The 21,520-nt window shown below is 41.2% G+C and overlaps 1 protein-coding gene across 1 annotated transcript in view; it reads right to left on the bottom strand.

Moving 5' to 3' along the window:
* gtf3c2 (general transcription factor IIIC, polypeptide 2, beta) overlaps positions 1-21,520 on the bottom strand; it is a 141,425-nt gene that overhangs the window by 89,675 nt on the left and 30,230 nt on the right. Inside the window, exons 5-7 of the mRNA XM_043682113.2 lie at positions 7,246-7,323; positions 3,453-3,551; positions 1,701-1,928 (exon numbers count right to left, since the gene is read on the bottom strand). Of these exons, the coding sequence (XP_043538048.1) occupies positions 1,701-1,928; positions 3,453-3,551; positions 7,246-7,323 (405 nt within the window). The remainder of the gene's footprint in view (positions 1-1,700; positions 1,929-3,452; positions 3,552-7,245; positions 7,324-21,520) is intronic.

The following is a 21,520-nucleotide window of genomic DNA, read 5'->3' as shown; positions in this document are numbered from 1 at the left end:
TTCAGATATAATGGCACAATTAAAATGATTAACGTTTTAACGATATTAACATTTGGATGTATAGTGAACAAAGTACAATAAGTACCGATAGACTTAGTACCGGTCTGAATAAATGAATGAATCAAAACGTGCTGTAGTAAACCAAGTTCGGTAAGTCGAGTTATGAATGAATGAATACAATTTCGTTTAAATGCGTTAATGGGAGCACGATTTATTTTCCTTATTAAGCAGATATTTTGTGAAAAATCAATGCAACTTCAGCAAAGTAAGTAATAGGAACACACAGGTTCCTTTGTAAGAGATTTATAATGTGACGCAGTGGGGTTGACTAATACACCAGATATATGGAAAATACAAGATTTTTGGGCCAAGATAAGTGGTCTACTTATACATGAGATCAACCTATACACAAGTATATACGTTTTTTTAATAAACCGTATGGCTAATAATTGGTAACTCCCTTTGGCTTTGCAGAAATTTGAAGTGTTTTAATGCTTTTAATTACGCTAACAACAATCATGATTGAAAATATATTGAAAATGAATGTTTTCAATTAATTAGTCATAGTCAAAAAGCATGGCAACAGACCGTTCGATCCAAAGATGTGCAGGTCAGGTGAATTGGCCATGCTAATAAAAAAAAATTGCCCATAGTGTTAGGTGCATTAGTCAGAGATAAATGGGTCTGGGTAGGTTACTCTTCGCAGGGACTGGTTGGGCCGAAGGGCCTGTAGGGAATCTAATCTAATCTATTTAGTCCACGCTGAACATAATCCCAAAGTAAACTAGTTCCATCTGCCTGCTCCTGGTCTGTATCTCCAAATCTTTCTTATTCACGTACCTAACCAAATAAGTTTTAAACATTGTAAATGTACCCACATCCACCACTTCCTCAGGAAGTTCATTCCACACGCGAACCACCCTCTATGTAAAACATTTGCTCATGTCTTTTTAAAATCTTTCTCCCCTCATCTTAAAACTATGCCAGAGTCTTGAAATATCCATTCTAGGGAAAAGACAACAACCCTATTATAACCCACATTATTTGATCAATGAGGTCGCTTCTCAACATCCTACACCCCAGTGAAGATGATCCCAGCCCGTTGAGCCTTTCTTTACAAGTCAAACCTTCCATACCTGGCAACAAATCTCTTCTGAATCCTCTCCAGCGTAATAGTATTCTTACTATAACTGGGCGATCAGAACTGGACACTACTCCAGAAGAAGCCTCACCAATGTCCTGCACAACCTCTACTTGACTTTCCAACTGCTTTACTCAAAGAACTGAGCAATGAAGGCAAAGGTACTAAACACCTTTTTATGCACCCTGTCTACTTGTGATGCAAACTTTAAAGAATTATATATCTGCATCCTTGGTCTCTGTTCTACAACACTACTCAAGGCCCTGCCATTGTATAAGCTTTAGCCTTTTTACCAGAATGTAATACCTCACATTTATCCAGATTGAACTCATCTACTATTTTTTAGCCCATTGAACCATTTGATCAAGATCCCTTTGTACTCTTAGAAAACCTTCTTCACTGTCTATTTTGCCACCAATTTTGTTATCATCCGCAAACTTTGTGACTATGCCTTCTATATTCTCATCTAAATTTATCATTTATATAAATTACAAAAGTTTTGTTTCCACAAAGAATCCACAAAAAAAGTTTTGGATTTTTAAAATTTCTGTCTTCTCACCAGTGCTCCTGTTGGAGGTCTCCCAGTTGCCAAATCTGAAGCAATGTTGGCTCTGCATACTGCTCCATCAGTTTATGCCTATCATCCATTCTTTTATTGCAATAAATAGCTGCATACTGACAGGCAGCTGAACCCTCTGGGGTTGGGCACCACTCCATACACCATACAGGACCACCTACAAAGAAGTTTATATCCCAGCGATCTTTATGAGCAGGTAGTGACTGGAATCTGCAAAATGAGAAATATCTACAGTACCCAAACATAATCTATTAAATCAGGATTAAATTCCTGCTCCTCTCTTTCATCATAACAAGCATTATCAATAAAGCATATGCCTCTAAATAGAATGCATGTCAACATCAATGGGCCAAAGTGACCACAACAATACTAAAGAGTAAAGGCAACACTTTTGTTTATTTTATTTGAATTCAGTTTAATTCAACAACTTTCATTTTTATAGCAGCTTTAACTTAGAAAAACGTTCCAAGGGGTATAATCAAACATTTTCTCCTTTTTTTATACTTCACTTTATAAATATAACACACATAGGATATCCAGCCAGCCATCTTAAATTTCTTTATTTGTTGAAGATCTGCAACATTAAAATGTCAGCATAGAGGAACATTGCTAAATTGATGATCTCAAGGTTTGAAGTAATACTCTGATGGCATGGGTTCAAATCAGTCCATCCATTCTATTAAATATATTTAATAAAATCCAGAATTGAAAACTAGTCTAACTAATGGTAACAATGAAACTATCACTGACTGGTGCAAAAACCTATCCAGTTCACAAAATGTCTTTCAGACAAGGAAACCTGCCATCCTTACCTAGTATGGCCTATGGCTTCCAATCTCCAATATTGTGGTTGACTCTTAACTGCCCTCTGAAATAGCTGAGCAAGGAAATCAGTTGAAGGGCAATTAAGGACGGACAATAAATTCTGGGCTTGTCTGCGATATGATTCCAATGAAAAGGCTTTTTAAAAAAAAATAGAAGGAACATCTGAGGGAAGGGGCTGCATTAGGTATCATGCTAAAATCTTTCTTTGGTGTACGTGATTTTAGTCAATTGTCCCACTGACTCAAGAATCAATCTGCTACATGAAATAGATGGTATGTCTGCATAGAGTTACTCAAGCCAATGTAGTTATAATTAATGTTTATCGTCACCAGGGAATTACCTCAGGGGTTTGCCCGATATCCACTGAGGATATGGTGAAAGATTATAAGAAACTCTGGAAAGCTACATGGAGTTTCTTGAGATCTTCAACCAAAGGTGTGGCAACTTATTGATAAAAGTTTAAAGATCATTTCTGGCAAAAAAGTAATATGTAATTCATGCTTCTGCCAATTGTTTTGTTGGTAGCAGGAACTGGAGTAAAACAGACATAAAACTAAAACAAAAAAATTATGGATGCTGGAATCTGACACAAAAACCGAAATTGTTGGAGAAACCCAGCAGGTCTGGCAGCATCTGTGGACAGAAAGCAGAGTTAACATTTGGAGCCCAGCGACCCTTCTTCAGAATGGACATATTTTAGGGATGTATTCATCCCTCGGAAAACTATGACTTTTCATCAGAATCCAAACACCTTAAAAATTAATGCTGCTGCTCTCTCTGGATATGCTGTTAGACCTTCTGAGTTCTTCCAGCATATTCTGTTTTATTTCAGATTTCCAGCAAGTGCAGTACTTAATTTTACATTAACTAAGCAACACTGCTCATTTACTTAATGAAAATTTGTCTTACCTTCTCAGTCTCTGAATTACAGAGTTTTCTCGAAGACCTTCCCTTTTAACTTTAAACAATGGTGAGATTCCTTCATTGGGCAAATATCTAAGTGATTCACTAAAAGAACATGAATTGAGTTTTTATAAGTTTGACCAAGCACAACAACATGATCATTTTATCGCACTGTATAAGGAATGTGATGGAATTAAATAGGTGACTCATATTTTGATACTGCTTTCAGCAAATAGTGGGGATATAATATTAGATGACAGAATTGTTAATAAAAATACAGTTGCTTCACTCACTAACATACAAACAGGGAACAGAGTACACTACTCGGTCCTTCCAGCCTGCTCTGTCATTTTTATCATCTCCTTTGTAATCAAGAATCTATCTGCTCTGCATTACAAATATTTAAAGAGTATGTGTCCACTGCCTTTTGAGGAAGGGAATTCCAAAGACACTCAACCCTTAGAAAGAAATGTGTCCTATCTCTTTTTTAAATGGGCACCACCTTATTTTCAAGCTATGACTCTTTGTTCTAGATTTTCCTGCAATTCACATCAAGACAAAAACATAAACACTTGGGTAGCTATCAAATTATGCTGTCTTTCTCACTAAACAAACAAAGCAGTGCAGATAATATATGACAGCCAATTTTTACCGGTACAGAGCCTAGTTGCTCAAGTGCACAGAATTAAAAAGGATTATAGCACTCTTAAATGACAATCCACACAACAGGCTTTTACCAGTAGTGACTGTCCGTATGAGCTTCCCTCTATTTCATTTTACCCAAACTGATCAAGATGTCATTCAATTCTTTTCTTCCTCATTTATTTATCTCTGTTATTCATCTGACTTAAACACATTACCTCTATTAGGTCGCTTCTCCTTTCAAGATAAACGCACTCAAACTTTCCCGACAGTTATACTCTTTCAACCTTCTAATGCTTTTTGGTGATGCACGAGCAGAACCTGTGGCGTTATACTTACAAATTGGTGAAGATGGCAGGGTAGGTTGATAAATTGGTTGAAAAGGCATATGGGATTCCAGATTTTATAAACAGAGACAAAGAACATGAATACAAAGGGACTAATTATAAAAGACTGGTTCAATCTTAGTTCTCGCCCCGACACTTTAGGAATGGTCTAAAGGTTTTAGAAAGGGAACAGAAAAGCTTTACAAACATGGTTTCAGAGATGACAGACTTTAAGTACGTGGTTAGACTGGGAGGCTGGGGTCGTTCACTTTAGAGAAGACTAAAAGGAGATCTGATAAAAATGTGCTCAAACTTGCAAGGGGTTTACATAAAATAAAGGAAGCAACAACTTTTTGACACAGCAAGTCATTTGGAACTGGAATGCACTTTCTCACAGTGTGCAGGAAGCAGATTCTGTTATGGCTTTGAAAGAATAGTTGAAGAAACACTTGCATGGCTACGTGGAAACAATATATGAGTGGGACTAGCAGCAGTTGCCATGACCTTGACAAGCCAAATGACCTCTTTATGTGCTGTAACTTTATATAAGGTAAATGGTGCAGAAGAAACAACACTTGGAATTCCCAAAATCAGAACATGGCCTCTTTTTCTCAATTGGAAAATAGATTCACCTGGTCAGATCAGACACTTCTTGGTGCCAAATAGTGGTTGTAAGAACATTAACAAAATTAAGGAATGCATAATTTTTCTTTAATATTTTATAAGCATGTGCAGCATGTAACTTCCCAAATCTGCCAGGGTCAGCAGCAGAAGCACCCCTATTTGAACTTGCAAATTTTCCTTAAGGATGCCTTTCACTTAAAGCGGTTTGAATTCCAAATGAGCAAAGTTCATACTTCAGTTATACGAGCTTGATTAGATCCCATCATGCGCTAGCTATTTACTTTCTGCCTCCCCAACTTCAGGAATGTATATAACAACTTTGAACAGGGCACAACACATTCACCACAATTATACCGGCTTCGAGGTTTAAATTATGAGGATGGGTTGTATAAACCTTGGTTGCTATTCCTTTGCATTTTTAAGTTGTGATCTTTAAAGTGAGTTGGGTACTTGGAATGTGGTTAGAGGTACAAAATAGAAATTGGAACCAACGTACAAAAAGTAGTTTGGAGGATAAATCCAAACCTTCTTTCTTCATAGACATTGACATTACTCATGACATTTACTCAACAGAGTCAAAAAGGGTGGCACTGGAAAAGCACAGCAGGACAGGCAGCATCCGAGGAGGACAGTTGACATTTTGGGTATAAGCCCTTCATCAGGACTTATACCCAATCCTTTTGAAGGGCTTATGCATGAAATATCGACTGCCCTGCTCCTCAGACGTTGCCTGACCTGCTGCGCTTTTCCAGCGCCATCCTTTCCGGCTGACTCTCCAGCATCTGCAGTCATCACTTTCTCCACATTTACTCAACAGCAACACTTGGGGTTCTGGTTCTGTGACTTGAACCACCCTTATAAACCATCAGTCTACAACAGAATTATAGAACTGTACAAAACAAGCCCTTTGGCCGAAGACGTTTGCACAGCCAAAGCTACACAAAATCTACACTGGTTTCACTTTCCAGCACTAGGCCAATGGACTCAAAATGTTAGTACGTATTCCTGTGTTCATACAAATAAGTTTTAAATGTCTTGAGGTTCCCTGCCTCAACTATTCTTCCAAGCAGTACTTTTCAGATTGCCACCATCCTGTGGTTGCAAAAATGTTTCCTCAAACCCCCTCTAAACCTCCTTTCACCTTAAAATTATGTCTCCATATTACTGACCCTTTCAGTAAGGGGAACAGCTGCTTTCTATTCACTCTGTCCAATGCCCCTCAGAATCTTCTACACTTTTATCAGGTCCATCTCAACCTAAGAAAACACTAAACCTAATCCAGCCTCTTTATAGTTTAAGGAGAAAGTGAGGACTGCAGATGCTGGAGATCAGAGCTGAACATGTGTTAGATGCTGGAGATCAGAGCTGAAAATGTGTTAGATGCTGGAGATCAGAGCTGAAGAAGGGCTTATGCCCGAAACGTCGATTCTCCTGTTCCTTGGATGCTGCCTGACCTGCTGCGCTTTTCCAGCAACACATTTTCAGCTCTTTATAGTTTAAGCCCTCTATCCTTAGCAACATTGAGAGTCTCCCTTGCACTCTCTTCAGTGCAATCACATCCTTTCTATAATGCAAAAACATAAATACTCCAGCTGTGACTGAACCAAAGTCCTTTACAGCTCCACAATTACCTCCATACTCTTATAATCTATACCTTGACTGATAATAGAAACAGGAACTATTGCCTTTATCAGATAAATTGTTACGAAGTTGAAGTGTCACCGCCCTCCTCTCTGACCTATCCCCCCCCATCTCCACCCCCATTCACCTTCTCCGCAGTCCCACCACTCCCCCTCTCATTTATCTCTCCACCCTCGAGACTTCCTGCCTCCATTCCTGATAAAGTGCTTTTGCCTGAAACGTCAATTTTCCTGCTCCTCGGATGCTGCCTGACCTGCTGTGCTTTTCCAGCACTACTCTAATAAAGACTCTGTTTCCAGCATCTACAGTCCTCACTTTTGCCTATGGTAATGGAATGTTTACAATCTACAGATTGAGCAGGCACTGAAAGTAAATTGAACATACAAAAGGCATTAAAAACTGTTGAAGAAGGGATTGTCAACTAACTTTGAAATTGAATTTTGTGACTTAACTGTTATATTTTATACACAGATAACACTGATAGCGTTTTGTTGACATACTAGCGTCTAGTTCAAGTTTATAAAGAAGTGATTTGATAGCTGTAATATATTTCACAATGAAATTACCTTTGTGAAAGAAAGCTCCAGTCCTGCATTAAAGGTATCCAATTTGGAAACACCCATGGGGAGTGATGTTCCTCTCGACTGTCGAACAAAGAATAATTATTGTATTTAGTTCTGTTGTGGACTTCCACATCCTAACATTATGTGCATGGAAAATGTAAGAACATTATAGAGCTATTGATTTTTAAACTTCAACATTTAAACCAACTGCTCAGTTCCTTCGTCCTGACTCAATCCTTTCCTGACTTCACTTTATCTCACCAAACTTCACCATGACAAAGGAGGAGCACTTCAAAAGCTTGTGATTTCAAATAAACCTGCTGGACTCTAACTTTGTGTCATATGACCTCTGACTAATTCCACAAACTACCCTTGCGACGTTCACTCCCACCTCTATTTGCATATCTCCAACAATGATTTCACTTGGCCTCAGATGGTCACCCAAGGAATGTCACAAAGCTCTTTTGTTCACTTCTTCTTTTGCCTTGGTTACATACTGCCCTTTAATGACATTATTCACATGCATGTGCTACAGCACGGAGATGGGACCCTTCTGTTAAATAAAACCTAACATCCAGAAAAGCTCGCCTCGCCTCATAATCAGTTAAAATCTAAGTGTTTGAGAGAACTCCTAACTTCCAATAACAACTTATTTTCTGAACAGAACACTAAACAAAACTATTAAAGAACTGACCACTGTTTCCCCTAACTGAATACAATCCTATTAACATGCTGTTCCAATAACACAATTATTTAACAATACCTTAATCTCAAATTCACACAGTCTCGGTCTTCTCTGCTGTAGAACACAGAACATAGAACATTACAGTACAGTACCTTTGCCCTTGATATTGTACCAACCTGTGGAATCAATCTGAAGTCCATCTAACCTACACTATTCCATTCTCATCCAGATGCCTATCCAATGACCATTTAAACGGCTTTTAAGTTGGCAAGTAAACTACTGTTTCAGGCAGTGTGCTCCACTACTCTGAGTAAAGAATCTACCTCTGACATCAGTCCTATATCCATCACCCCTCAATTTAAATCTATGTCCCCTCGTGCTAGCCATCCAAGGTTTTCACTGCCCAAGCTATCTATCACTCTGATTGTCTTGTATGTTTCAATTAAGTCACCTTGCAACCTTCTCTCTAATGAAAACATCATGTCCCTCAGCCTTTCCTCGTAAGACCTTCCCTCCAAATCAGGCAACATCCTAGTAAATCTCCTCTGAACCCTTTCCAAAGCTTCCACATCATTCCTATAATGTGGTGACCAGAACTGTATGCAATACTCCAAATGTGGCCACACCAGAGTTTTGTACACCTGTAGCATGATCGAATTGTTCTGAAACTGAATCCCTCTACCAATAAAAGCTAATACATTGTATACCTTCTTAATAACCCTATCAACCTGGGTGGCAGTTTTCAAGGATCTATGTACCTGGACTCTCTGCTCATCTACACTACCAAGAACCTCACCATTAGCCCAGTGCTCTGCATTCCTGTTACTCCTTCCAAAGTAAATCACCTCTCACTTTTCCATATTAAACTCCATTTGCCACCTCTCAACCCAGCTCTGCAGTTTATCTATGTCCCTCTGTAACCTACAACACTCTCCACCAACCTTTGTGTCATCCGCAAATTTACTAACCCATCCTTTTCTGCCCTCATCTAGTTCATTTATAAAAATGACAAACAGCAGCGGACCCAAAACAGATCTTTGCAGTACCTCACCAGTAACTGAACTCCAGGATGAATATATTTCCCATCAACCACCACTCTCTAACTTCTTTCAGCTAGCCAGTTTCTGATCCAAACTGCTAAATCACCCTCAATCCCATGCCTCTGTATTTTGTGCAATAGCCTACCATGGGGAACCTTATCAAACGCGTTACTGAAATCCAGAACACTACATCAACTGCTATACTATCACCTACCTGTTTGGTCATCTCCTCAAAGAACTCAATTAGGTTTGTGAGGCACGACCTACCCCTCACAAAACAGTGTTGACTATTCCTAATCAACTTCTTCCTTCCTAGATGATTATAAATCATATAACCCTCTTATAACCCTTTCCAACACTTTATCCACAACCGAAGTAAGGCTCACATGTCTATCATTTCCAGGGTTGTCTCTACTCCCCTTCTTGAACAAGGGAACAACATTTGCTATCCTCTAATCTTCTGGCACTATTCTTGCAGTCCATGACGACAAAGATCAAAGCCAAAGGCCCGGCAATCTCGTCCCTGGTTTCCCAGAGAATCAGAGGTTAAATCCCATCCGGCCCAGGGCTCACCTATTTTTACACTTTCCAGAATTGCTAACACCTCCCTTCTCATGCACCTCAATCCCACCTAGTCTAGCAGTCTTTCTCTCAGTATTCTCAACCACATTGTCCATGTTCATACTAGAAAAAGACAAAAGGTATTCATTTAGCACATCCCCCATCTCCTCTGACTCCAAGCACAACTTCCCACTACAATGTTTGATTGCCTCTAATCTGAAGGGCTTTTGCCCGAAACGTCGATTTTGCTGCTCCTCGGATGCTGCCTGAACTGCTGTGCTCTCCCAGCACCACCACTCCAAAATCTGGTTTCCAGCATCTGCAGTCATTGTTTTTATCTAATCTTACTCGCGTCATTCTTTTATTCCTGACATACCTATAGAAAGCCTTAGAGTTTTCCTTGGTCCTATCTGCTGACGACCTCTCACGACCCCTCCTGACTCTTCTCAGCTCTCTCTTTAGGTATTTCCTGGCTAACTTGTAACTCTCGAGCGCCCTAACTGAGCCAACACATCTCATTCTAACAGAAGCCTTCTTCTTCCTCTTGACAAGAGGATCAACTTGCTTAGAAAACCAAGGCTCCCATGCTTGACAACTTCCTCCCTGTCTGACCGGTACATACTTATCAAGGACCCGTAGTAGCTGGTCCTTGAATAAGCTCCACATTTCAACTGTATCTATACCCTGCAGTTTCCTTCCCCATCCTATGCATCTTAAATCTTGCCTAATTGCATTGTAATTGCCTTTCCCCCAGCCACAAGTTTTGCCCTGCGGTATTTACCTATCCCTCTCCATCACTAAACTAAACATAACCGAATTGTGGTCACTATCACCAAAGTACTGACCTACCTCCAAATCTGATATCTGGCTGGGGTTATTACCCAGTATCAAATCTAATGTGGCCTCGCCCCTTGTTGACCTGTCTACATATTTTGCCAGGAAACGCTCCTGCACACACTGGACAAAAACTGACCCATCTAAAGTACTTGAACTATAGTATTTCCAGTCAATATTTGGAAAGTTAAAGTCCCCCAAACAACTATCCTATCACTCTCGCTCCTATCCTCTACATGTCTGAAACTATTTGGAAGCCTGCAGAAAACTTCCAAGGTAACCTCTCCTTTCCGGTTTCAAATCTCAGCCCATAATACCTCAGTAGATGAGTCCTCTAATGTCCTTTCTGAAACCATAATACTGTCCTTGACTAACAGTGCCACACCACCCCCTCTTTTACCATTTTCTCTGTTCTTACTGAAACATCTAAATTCCAAAACCTACAATAACAATTCCTGTCCCTGCTCTCCCCATGTCTCTGAAATACCCACAACATCGAAATCTCAAGTACCAATCCATGCTGCAAGTTCACCCACCGTATTCCAGATGCTCCTGGCATTGAAGCAGTCACACTTCAAACCCAACTTCGTGCGTGCTGGTGACTTCTTGCAATCCTGAAATCTTACTTCTGACTTCACTGCTCTCATCCTCCCATATACTCGAGCTACAATTTTTGTCCCCATTCCCCTGCTGAATTAGTTTAATCCCACCTGAAGAGCATTAGCAAAATTTCCCCCAGGATATTGGTACCCCTCTGATTCAGGTGTGGGCCATCCTGTTTGTCGAGGTCCCACCTACACAGACTGAGTCCCAATTACCCAGGAATCCAAAATCCTGTTTAGATTAGATTAGATTACTTACAGTGTGGAAACAGGCCCTTCGGCCCAACAAGTCCACACCGCCCCGCCGAAGCGCAACCCACCCATACCCTTACATTTATCCCTTACCTAACACTACGGGCAATTTCTTCAATTGTTCTTCAATGTTCCATCTGCTAATTTCCCTGGGTCATCACCTTTTCTTTTACTGCATGTATGTTTTATAGGAAAAGGTACCCTTTGATATTGAGTGTCTTCTAATTTCTTTGAGAGTAAGATTTTAGATGAGCAGTTTGCTCTCTGGCTCTATGGCAGTTGCTCTGACCAATTTTCAAGATGTTTGCTTTCTCATACCCCCAACATCATTCCTTCTCATTGGCCCAATATTGTCGAAACGACAAATTCAAACTCAATCGAGTTTTAGTATCTTGAACATAAATTTGAATTGCCAAAATAGCAACAAAAACGCATGTATCCCTTTAACAGCCAATTCTCATATGTATCTATTTTGGAAAGCCCATCTCCCAGCCTTTCCATTTGGGCACCTGAGCCTGCACTTCACATTTACTTCAACATTCAGAAACCCTTCTCTATTTTCAAGAGAACATATATGCTTTCGACTTTAGAGTCATACAGTCATAGAGATGTACAGCTGGGAAACAGATCCTTCGGTCCAACCCATCCATGCCGACCAGATATCCCAACTCAATCTAGTCCCACCTGCCAGCACCCTCCAAACCCTTCCTATTCATATACCCATCCAAATGCCTCTTACATGTTGCAATTGTACCAGCCTCCACCACTTCCTCTGGCAGCTCATTCCATACACGTACCACCATCTGCGTGAAAAAGTTGCCCCTTAGGTCTCTTTTATATCTTTCCCCCTCTCACCCTAAACATATGCCCTCTGGTTCTGGACTCCCCGACCCCAGGGAAAAGACCTTGTCTATTTATCCTATCCATGCCCCTCATAATTTTGTAAAGCTCTATAAGGTCATCCCTCAGCCTCCGAGCCCCAGGGAAAACAACCCCAGCCTGTTCAGCCTCTCCCTATAGCTCAAATCCTCCCACCCTGGCAACATCCTTATAAATCTTTTCTGAACCCTTTCAAGTTTCACAACATCTTTCAGATAGGAAGGAGACCAGAATTGCACGCAATATTCCAACAGTGGCCTAACCAATGTCCTGTACAGCCGCAACATGACCACCCACCTCCTGTACTCAATACTCTGACCAATAAAGGAAAGAATACCAAACGCCATCTTCACTATCCTATCTACCTGCGACTCCACTTTCAAGGAGCTATGAACCTGCACTCCAAGGTCTCTTTGTTCAGCAACATTCCCTAGGACCTTACCATTAAGTGTATAAGTCCTGCTAAGATTTGCTTTCCCAAAATGCAGCACCTCGCATTTATCTGAATTAAACACCATCTGCCACTTCTCAGCCCATTGGCCCATCTGGTCCAGATCCTGTTGTAATCTGAGGTAACCCTCTTCGCTGTCCACGACACCTCCAATTTTGGTGTCATCTGCAAACTTACTAACCGTACCTCTTATGCTCGCATCCAAATCATTTATTTAAATGACAAAACGTAGAGGGCCCAAGACCGATCCTTGTGGCACTCCACTGGTCACAGGCCTCCAGCCTGAAAAACAACTCTCCACCACCACCCTCTGTCTTCTATCTATGTGCCAGTTCTGTATCCAAATGACTAGTTCTCCCTGTAATCCATGAGATCTAAACTTGCTAATCAGTCTCCCATGGGGAACCTTGTCAAACGCCTTACTGAAGTCCATATAGATCACATCTACTGCTCTGCCCTCATCAATCATCTTTGTTATTTCTTCAAAAAACTCAATCAAGTTTGTAAGACATGATTTCCCACGCACAAAGCCATGTTGACTATCCCTAATCAGTTCTTGCTTTTCCAAATACATGTACATCCTGTCCCTCAGGATTACCTCCAACAACTTGCCCACCACTGAGGTCAGGCTCACTGGTCTATAGTTCCCTGGCTTGTCTTTACCGCCCTTCTTAAACAGTGGCACCACGTTTGCCAACCTCCAGTCTTCCGGCACCTCACCTGTGACTATCGATGATACAAATATCTCAGCAAGAGGCCCAGCAATCACTTCTCTAGCTTCCCACAGAGTTCTTGGATACACCTGATCAGGTCCTGGGGATTTATCCACCTTTAACCGTTTCAAGACATCCAGCACTTCCTCCTCTAATCTGGACATTTGGCAAGATGTCACCATCTATTTCCCTACAGTCTATATCTTCCATATCCTTTTCCACAGTAAATACTGATGCAAAATATTCATTTAGTATCTCCCCCCAATTTCTGTGGCTCCTCACAAAGGCCGCCTTGCTGATCTTTGAAGGGCCCTATTCTCTCCCTAGTTACCCTTTTGTCCTTAATATATTTGCAAAAACCCTTTGGATTCTCCTTAATTCTATTTGCCAAAGCTATCTCATCTCCCCTTTTTGCCTTCCTGATTTCCCTCTAAGTATACTCCTACTTCCTTTATACTCTTCTAAGGATTCACTCGATCTATCCTGTCTATACCTGACATATGCTTCATTCTTTTTCTTAACCAAACCCTCAATTTCACTCATCATCCAGTATTCCCTATACCTACCAGCCTTTCCTTTCACCCTGACAGGAATATACTCTCTCTGGATTCTTGTTATCTCATTTCTGAAGGCTTCCCATTTTCCAGCCGTCCCTTTACCTGCGAACATCTGCCTCCAATCCTTTCTCCAATTTAGAACTTCAACTTTTAGATCTGGTCTACCCTTTTCCATCACTATTTTAAAACTAATAGAATTATGATCGCTGGCCCCAAAGTGCTCCCCCACTGACACCTCAGTTACCTGCCCTGCCTTATTTCCCAAGAGTCGGTCAAGTTTGCACCTTCTCTAGTAGGTACATCCACATACTGAATCAGAAAATTTATGGGCGGCAGGGTGGAACAGTGGTTAGCACTGCTGCGTCACAGCGCCAGAGACGCGGGTTCAATTCCCGCCTCAGGCGACTGTCTACGTGGAGTTTCCACATTCTCCCCATGTCCGCGTGGGTTTCCTCCGGGTGCTCTGGTTTCCTCCCACAATCCAAAAATGTGCAGGTTAGGTGAATTGGTCATGCTAAATTGCCCGTAGTGTTAGGTGAAGGGGTAAATGTAGGGGAATGGGTAGGTTGCGCTTCGGCGGGTCGGTGTGGACTTGTTGGGCCAAAGGGTCTGTTTCCACACTAAGTAATCTAATCTAAAATTGTCTTGTACGCACTTAAGAAATTCCTCTCCATCTAAACCTTTAACACTATTATGGCAGTCCCAGTCGATGCTTATAAAGTTAAAATCCCCTGCCAATTACCATGTGATCTTTCTGTGACTGGCTAAAGATCACATCAAGATAAACTGCACAATTTCTTAATCCAGCCACAACTCTCTTCATGAATCGTTGGCATATGGCTGGTGTGTTCTTCATTCTAAAGGGCATCACTTTGAATTGATATAGCCCATTTGGGGTTACAAACGCAGAAACATCTTCCGCTTTTTCTGATAAAGGTACCTGCCAATAACCAATAACTTTGTGATATAAGTGACTTGTTCAACATTTTCTGTACAGTCCTCCAACCTTGGTATTGGATACGAGTCTGATTTAATTACAGCGTTGACCTTCCAATAGTCCGCACAAATCACTGAGACCTGCCAGGTTTAAGAACTAACACGATCAGCAAGCTCCACTCACTCTGACTCAGTTCAAAAATGTCTTCGTTGAGCATCACATTCAGTTCCTTACGGACCTGTGCAGCTTTGAAAAGATTAAGCCTGTAGGGGTGTCGTTTTATCAGAACGGCATTCCCTAATTCCACCTCATGCACAATAGTATTAGTCGTAGAGATGTACAGCATGGAAACAGATTCTTCGGTTCAACCCGCCCATGCCGACCAGATAACCAATCTAATCTCACCTGCCATTGGCCCATACCCCTCCAAACCCTCCTTATTGATATACCCATCCAGATGCCTTTTAAATATTGCAATTGTACTAGCCTCCACCACTTCCTCTGGCATCTTATTCCACTTATGTACCACCCTCTGCATGAGAACATTGCCCTTAGGTCTCTTTTATGTCTTACCCCTCTCATCCTAAACCTATGCCTTCCAGTTCTGGACTCCCCCACTCCAGGGAAAAGACTTTGTCTATTTATCCTATCCATGCTCATGATTTTATGAACCTTTATAGGGTCACCCCTCAACTTCCGACGCTTGAGGGAAAACAGCCCCAGCCTATTCAACCTCTCCTTATAGCTCAAATCCTCCAATCCTGGCAACATCCTTGTAAATCTTTTCTGAACCCTTTCAAGTTTCATAACAGCTTTCCAATAGGAAGGAGACCAGAAGTGCATGCAATATTCCTCCCCATTCTATTCCAGCATATGCCCCCAAACTGCAGAAACAAACCTTTCAGCTTGGTTCTTTGATCCTGAGACAGATAGGTCACTATCCCATCCTATTCTTCAATGACTTCCTCATCATCTAATGTATCTTGGGCACATCAAAATCCACACTATCTCGATTTGATTCCTCACTCTACGGAGCAGTAACTGACACCTGCTTCTCCAGTTCCCGGTCTCTATTAAAATAAGGCTTCAACATATGCACATGATATACCCAGTACAGTTTTCTTTTATCTGCCATCTTTACCAGATAATTTACCTGACTCAACGTTTTCTCAATTTGATAGGGACCACTAAACATAGTGTTGAAGGGATCTCCTACCACTGGTAAGAATATTAATATGTCATTACCATGGGAAAATTTTAGAATTGTTATTTGCCTCCTGCTTCATTGTATGCTGTGTCCTCTTCATCTGCTGTTTAGCTAATTCTGTTTAATCTTTCCCTTACCAGAGGCACATAATCCAAGTGTGCAATCTCTGACGTCAGTCCTTTCAATTTTTCTTAGTTTCAAAGGCACTCTTACTTCATGCCCGAATATTAACTCAAAGGAAGTCAACTGAGTCAATTCATTTGGAGCATCTCTAATGGCAAACAACATAAACACAACAACATTATCCCAATTGTTGGGGTAATCCTGATGGCATACTCTTAACATATTCTCCAGGGTCTAATGCCACCTTTCCAAGGTTCCCTGGGATTCAGAACAGTACACACTTGACTTAAAGTGCTGTAAGTCTAAACTGACTTCCTTAAATAGCCCAGCAGTAAAATTAGTCCCTGGAATCTCCCTGGATAGCACATACCTGCTAAAGAAAGCTAACAACTCCTCCACTTTCTAAAGATATATCAGGAATAAAAGAATGACTGGAGAAAGGTTAGGGCCAATCAAGGGCAGTAGTGGGAAGTTGTGTGCAGAGTCCAAGGAGATAGGAGAAGCACTAAATGAATATTTATCGTCAGTATTCACACTAAAGGCAATGTTGTCGAGGAGAGTACTTAGATACAGGATACAAGACTAGACAAGATTGAGGTTCACAAGGAGGAGGTGTTAGCAATTCTTAGAATCCCTACAGTGTGGAAACAGGTACTTTGGCCCAACAAGTCCACACCGACCCTCCGAAGAGTCTCCCACCCAAACATATTACTCTATATTTATAGCTGACTAATACACCTAACCTACACATCCCTGAACAGTATGGGCAATTTAGCATGGCCAATTCATCTAACCTACACATCTTTGGTTTGTGGGAGGAAACTGGTGCACCCGGAAGCACCCCATGCAGACACGGGGAGAATCTGCAAACTCCACACAGACAGTCGCTCGAGGCTGGAATCGAACCTCGGTCCCTGGCACTGTGAGGCAGCAGAGCTAACCACCGTGCTGCCCTCAATTCCAGAAAGTAGGAAAATACATAAGTCTCCTGGGCCGGATGGGATTTATCCTAGGATTCTCTGGGAAGCCAGAGAGGAGATTGCAGAGCCTTCGGCTTTGATCTTTATATTGTCATTGTCTACAGGAATAGTGTCAGAAGACTAGAGGATAATAAATGTTGTCCTTTTGTTCAAGGAGGAAAGTAAAGACTACCCTGGCAATTATAGACCAGTGAGCCTTACTTCAGTTGTGGGTAAAGTGTTGGAAAAGGTTATAAGGGATAGGATTTATAATCATCTAGAGAAGAATAAGTTGATTAGGTTTAGTCAATATAGTTTTGTGAAGAGTAGGTCATGCTTCACAAATCTTATTGAGCTCTTTGAGATGGTAACCAAACAGGTGGAGGAGGCTAAAGTGGTTGATGTAGTATATATGGATTTCAGTAAAGCGTTTGATAAGGTTCCCCACGGTAGGTTATTGCACAATATACAGAGGCATGGGATTGAGGGTGATTTAGCGGGTTGGATCAGAAATTGGCTAGCTGAAAGACGACAGAAGATGGTGTTGATAGGAAACGTTCATCCTGCTGTCCAGTTACTAGTGGTGTACTGCACGGATCTGTTTTGGGACCACTGTTATTTGCCATTTTTATAAATGACCTAGATGAGGGCGTAGAAGGATGGATTAGTAAATTTGGAGATGAAACTAAGGTTGGTGGAGTTGTAGATAGTGCTGAAGGATGTTGCAGGTGACAGAGGGACATAGATAAACTGCAGAGCTCGGCTGAGAGGTGGCAAATGGAACGTAATGTGGAAAAGTGTGAGGTGATTCACTTTGGAAGGAGCAACAACAATACAGGTTAATGGTAAGATTCGTGATAGTGTAGATTAGCAAAGAGATCTTGGTGTTCATGTACACAGATCCCTTAAAGTTGCCACCCAGGTTGACAGGGTTGTTAAGCAGGCATATGGTGTGTTAGCTTTTATTGGTTGAGGGATTGAGTTTCAGAGCCACGAGGCCATGCTGCAGCTGTACCAAACTCTGGTGCTGCCGCACTGGGAGAACAACAATTCTGGTCACCTCATTAATAAGAAGGATGTGGAAGCTTTGGAAAAGGTGTAGAGGAGATTTACCAGGATGTCGCCTGGTATGGAGGGAAGGTCTAATGAGGAAAGGCTGAGGGACTTGAGACTGTTTTTGCTGGAGAGAAGACGGTTGAGAGGTGACTTAATTTTTGACATGTAAGATAATTAGAGAATTAGATAGAGTAAAAAGCAAGAGCCTTTTTCCTCGGATAGTGATGGCTGGCATGAGGGGACATAGCTTTACATTGTGGGGTGACAGATATAGGACCTATGTCAGAGGCAGTTTCTTTACTCAGAGTAGGAGGAGTGTGGAACTCACTGCCTGCAACAGTAGTAGACTCACCAACTTTAAGGGCATTTAAATGGTCATTGGATAAACATATGGATGAAAATGGAATAGTGCATGATAGATAGGCTACAGATTGTTGCAGTGACCTGTGAAAACATTGAGGGCTGAAGGGCCTCTACTGCGCCGTAATGTTCTATGTTCAATGTATTTTGAAGGTCCACACCCAGCTATCAAAATTGCTTTGTTTAATTCTTTCGAACTCAACCCAAGTCTGGCCTGGTTCCTTTGTTGTTTTTCTGAATCGCTGTCTACATGCTTCTGGTCCTAATTCATAGGCACCAAAATAGCCTCTTTGACATCTGTATAATCTCTTCACCAGTCATCTGAGAGAACTGAAAATACCTCATTAGCCCTGCCTACCAGCTTAGTCTGAACAAACGTTACCCACAAGTTCTCTTGCTACTCCATCTGCCTAGCCAACTTTTCAAATGAAATAAAAAAGGCTTCAACATCTTTCTCATTGGAATGTGGCAATGTTTTAACCTATGTCTTCTCCCTTCATCTCCATCCTGTTAACTTGACTTTCCTGATTAATTCAAAGTTCAAATTCTCTCTCTCTCTTTCTTTTTGTTCAGTAAAGAATCCTTTCTCCCTTTCTTTTTCTTCTATCCCTCTTTCTCTCTTTTTGCTAAGAACCCTCTCTCCCTTTCTTTATCTTCTCTTTACCTTCTAACTCCAGTCACCTTATTTGCAATTTAAGTTTTTTCTAACTACACTGCACTTATCTGTTTCTCTGATATACCTAAGTGCTTGACCAACTCCATTACAATTTCAAATTTCCTTTTGTCCCTGGTTAAATCCAATTCTAACCTGTTTGCTAATTCTAAAAGTATATCCTTCCTCAGTCTTTCTAAACCTTCTTAGCAAATTTGGGAAGGATCTTCAAACCCCAAAACCTCTTAACATTGCTAGAGTTTTTTCCCCTCACCTTTAATTTAACCAACCACAAGTAACCGAAAGAAAACAAACTTTCTAACGTTAAGTTTTATTTAAAGATCTAGGACATTAATTGCCAAGTGTCTAAATCTGCTGGGATCTTTCATACCCCAAATCTGTCCAAATTCTGGACACGAGCCCCCATACTGTTACGACACAGAAGTGGAACCCCTCTGTTAATTAAATGCAAACACGCAGAAAAGCTCACCTCGCCTCGTAATCTGTTAAAAATCTGAGTGACAGAGAATTCCTAACTTCCACTATTTAAAGAAAAAATAGCAATTTATTTTCCTAACAGAACACTGAACAAAGCTATTAACAAACTGAATGCTCTTTTCCCGAACGGAACACAATTCTATTAACATGCTTTTCCAAAAACACAATTATGGAACATTGCATTAACTTAATCTCAAGTCCACACGGTCTCTGTTTTCTCTGCTGTCTTCAATCCTTCATGCGATTTCCCTGGGTTGTCTTTCTTTTTTTTTTACTGCGAGTATGTTTTACAAGATTTTAGATGGGCAGTTGGCTCTCTGGCTCTACGGCAGTTGTACTGCTGTTCAGTAGCAGTTGCTCTAATTTTCAAAGTGTTTGCATTTTAATACCCCCAACATCATTTCTTCTCATTAGTCCAATGTTGTCAAAGCAATAAGTTCAAACTTAACTGGGTTTAGTATCTTGGGCATAATTTAAAGCAATTGGTAAAATCTGAATTATTGTCAAAACAGCAACCAAAACTCAGGTATCCCTTTAAGAGCCAATTGTTACATATATCTATTTTGGAACACCCCATCTCCCAAGCCATTTCTATTCGGGCAGCTGAGCCTGCATTTATTTCAATAGTCAGAAAACACCCTCTATTTTCAGATTTTGTAACACTTGGAATCAGCTTCCATATGCATACTTAAGCAGCTCCATTTTGTACTGTCTCTCTATTACGTGATCAGCATTGTTACACTAACACAAACAGAAATTGCTGGAAAAACTTAATAGGTCTTGCAGCATTTGTTGCGAGTAAGCAGAATTAATGTTTTAGGTTCAGTGGCCCTTCTTCAGAACAGATTATAGCTAGGAAAAGGTTGGTATATACACTGAGGATGGGATGGAAAAGAGTAGAGGAGTAAATGATAGGTGGAGATGGAGCTCAGAGAGACAGAACAACAGTTGGACAAACAAAAGAATGGGTTAAGGTCAGCCTGGGAGAATCAAAAGCTGACAATGGGAACCATTAGTAGCAGACAATGGGTTGGTTGGAGTAGCAGCCCGTGTGACAACAAGGCCGGGTGTGTGTGGCATAAGTACATGGGAGGAGGTGTTCGGTCATTAAAATTACTGAACTCAATACCAATGAAGGATGCAGGGCTCCCAAGCGGAAAATGAGATGCCATTCTGCCAGACTGCAGCAAACTTGAGACAGAGATGTTGGCCAATATGTTGAAGTGGCAGGCAAGAGGAAGCTCGGGCTCATTTTTGCCGACAGAATGCAGATGTTCTGCAATATGATCACACAATCTCTTTTAGTCTCCCTAGTGTACAGCAGACTCATTCTGAGTAGTGAGTAGCAGACTAAATTGAGTGAAGTACAGGTAAACCACTGCATCACCTGGAATGTATGTCTGGGGCCTCGGATAGTGAGCCTTTGCAATTGCAAGGGAAAGTTCCATGGGGGTGTAGGAAGGTGTTAGGAGTAGAAGAGGAATGGACCCAGGTATCCCGGAGGGAATGATTCCTGCAGAAAGCCGACAAGGGAGGGGAGGGGAATATATGTTTGGTGGTAGCATCCTGCTGGAGGTAGCGGAAGTGGGGTGTAATGATCCTTTGAATGTAAAAGCTGATGGGGTGCTAAGTGAAGATCAGGAGGGACTCTATTGCTGTTGTGGGTGAGCCGTGGTGTGGGAGTTGGGTTGGACACAGCTAAGGGCCCTGTCCACCACAGTGATGGGAATCCTTAGTTGGGGAAGACGATGGACATTTTGGAGCCACTGTGAAGAAGCTGGTATCATCCAAACAGAAATGACTGAAATGGAGAAACAGAGAATGGAATATGGTATTTACAGGAAGCAGGGCGTACAGTCAAGGTAACTGTGGGAGTTAGTGGGTTGATAGAGGATATTGAGGCCTAGCTTGT

Source organism: Chiloscyllium plagiosum, unplaced genomic scaffold, assembly GCF_037043375.1.
Source record: "Chiloscyllium plagiosum isolate Xiang-an unplaced genomic scaffold, Cpla_swu_hap1 HiC_scaffold_3, whole genome shotgun sequence".
Taxonomy (NCBI): domain Eukaryota; kingdom Metazoa; phylum Chordata; class Chondrichthyes; order Orectolobiformes; family Hemiscylliidae; genus Chiloscyllium; species Chiloscyllium plagiosum.
This window is presented reverse-complemented; position numbering and strand designations above follow the sequence as displayed.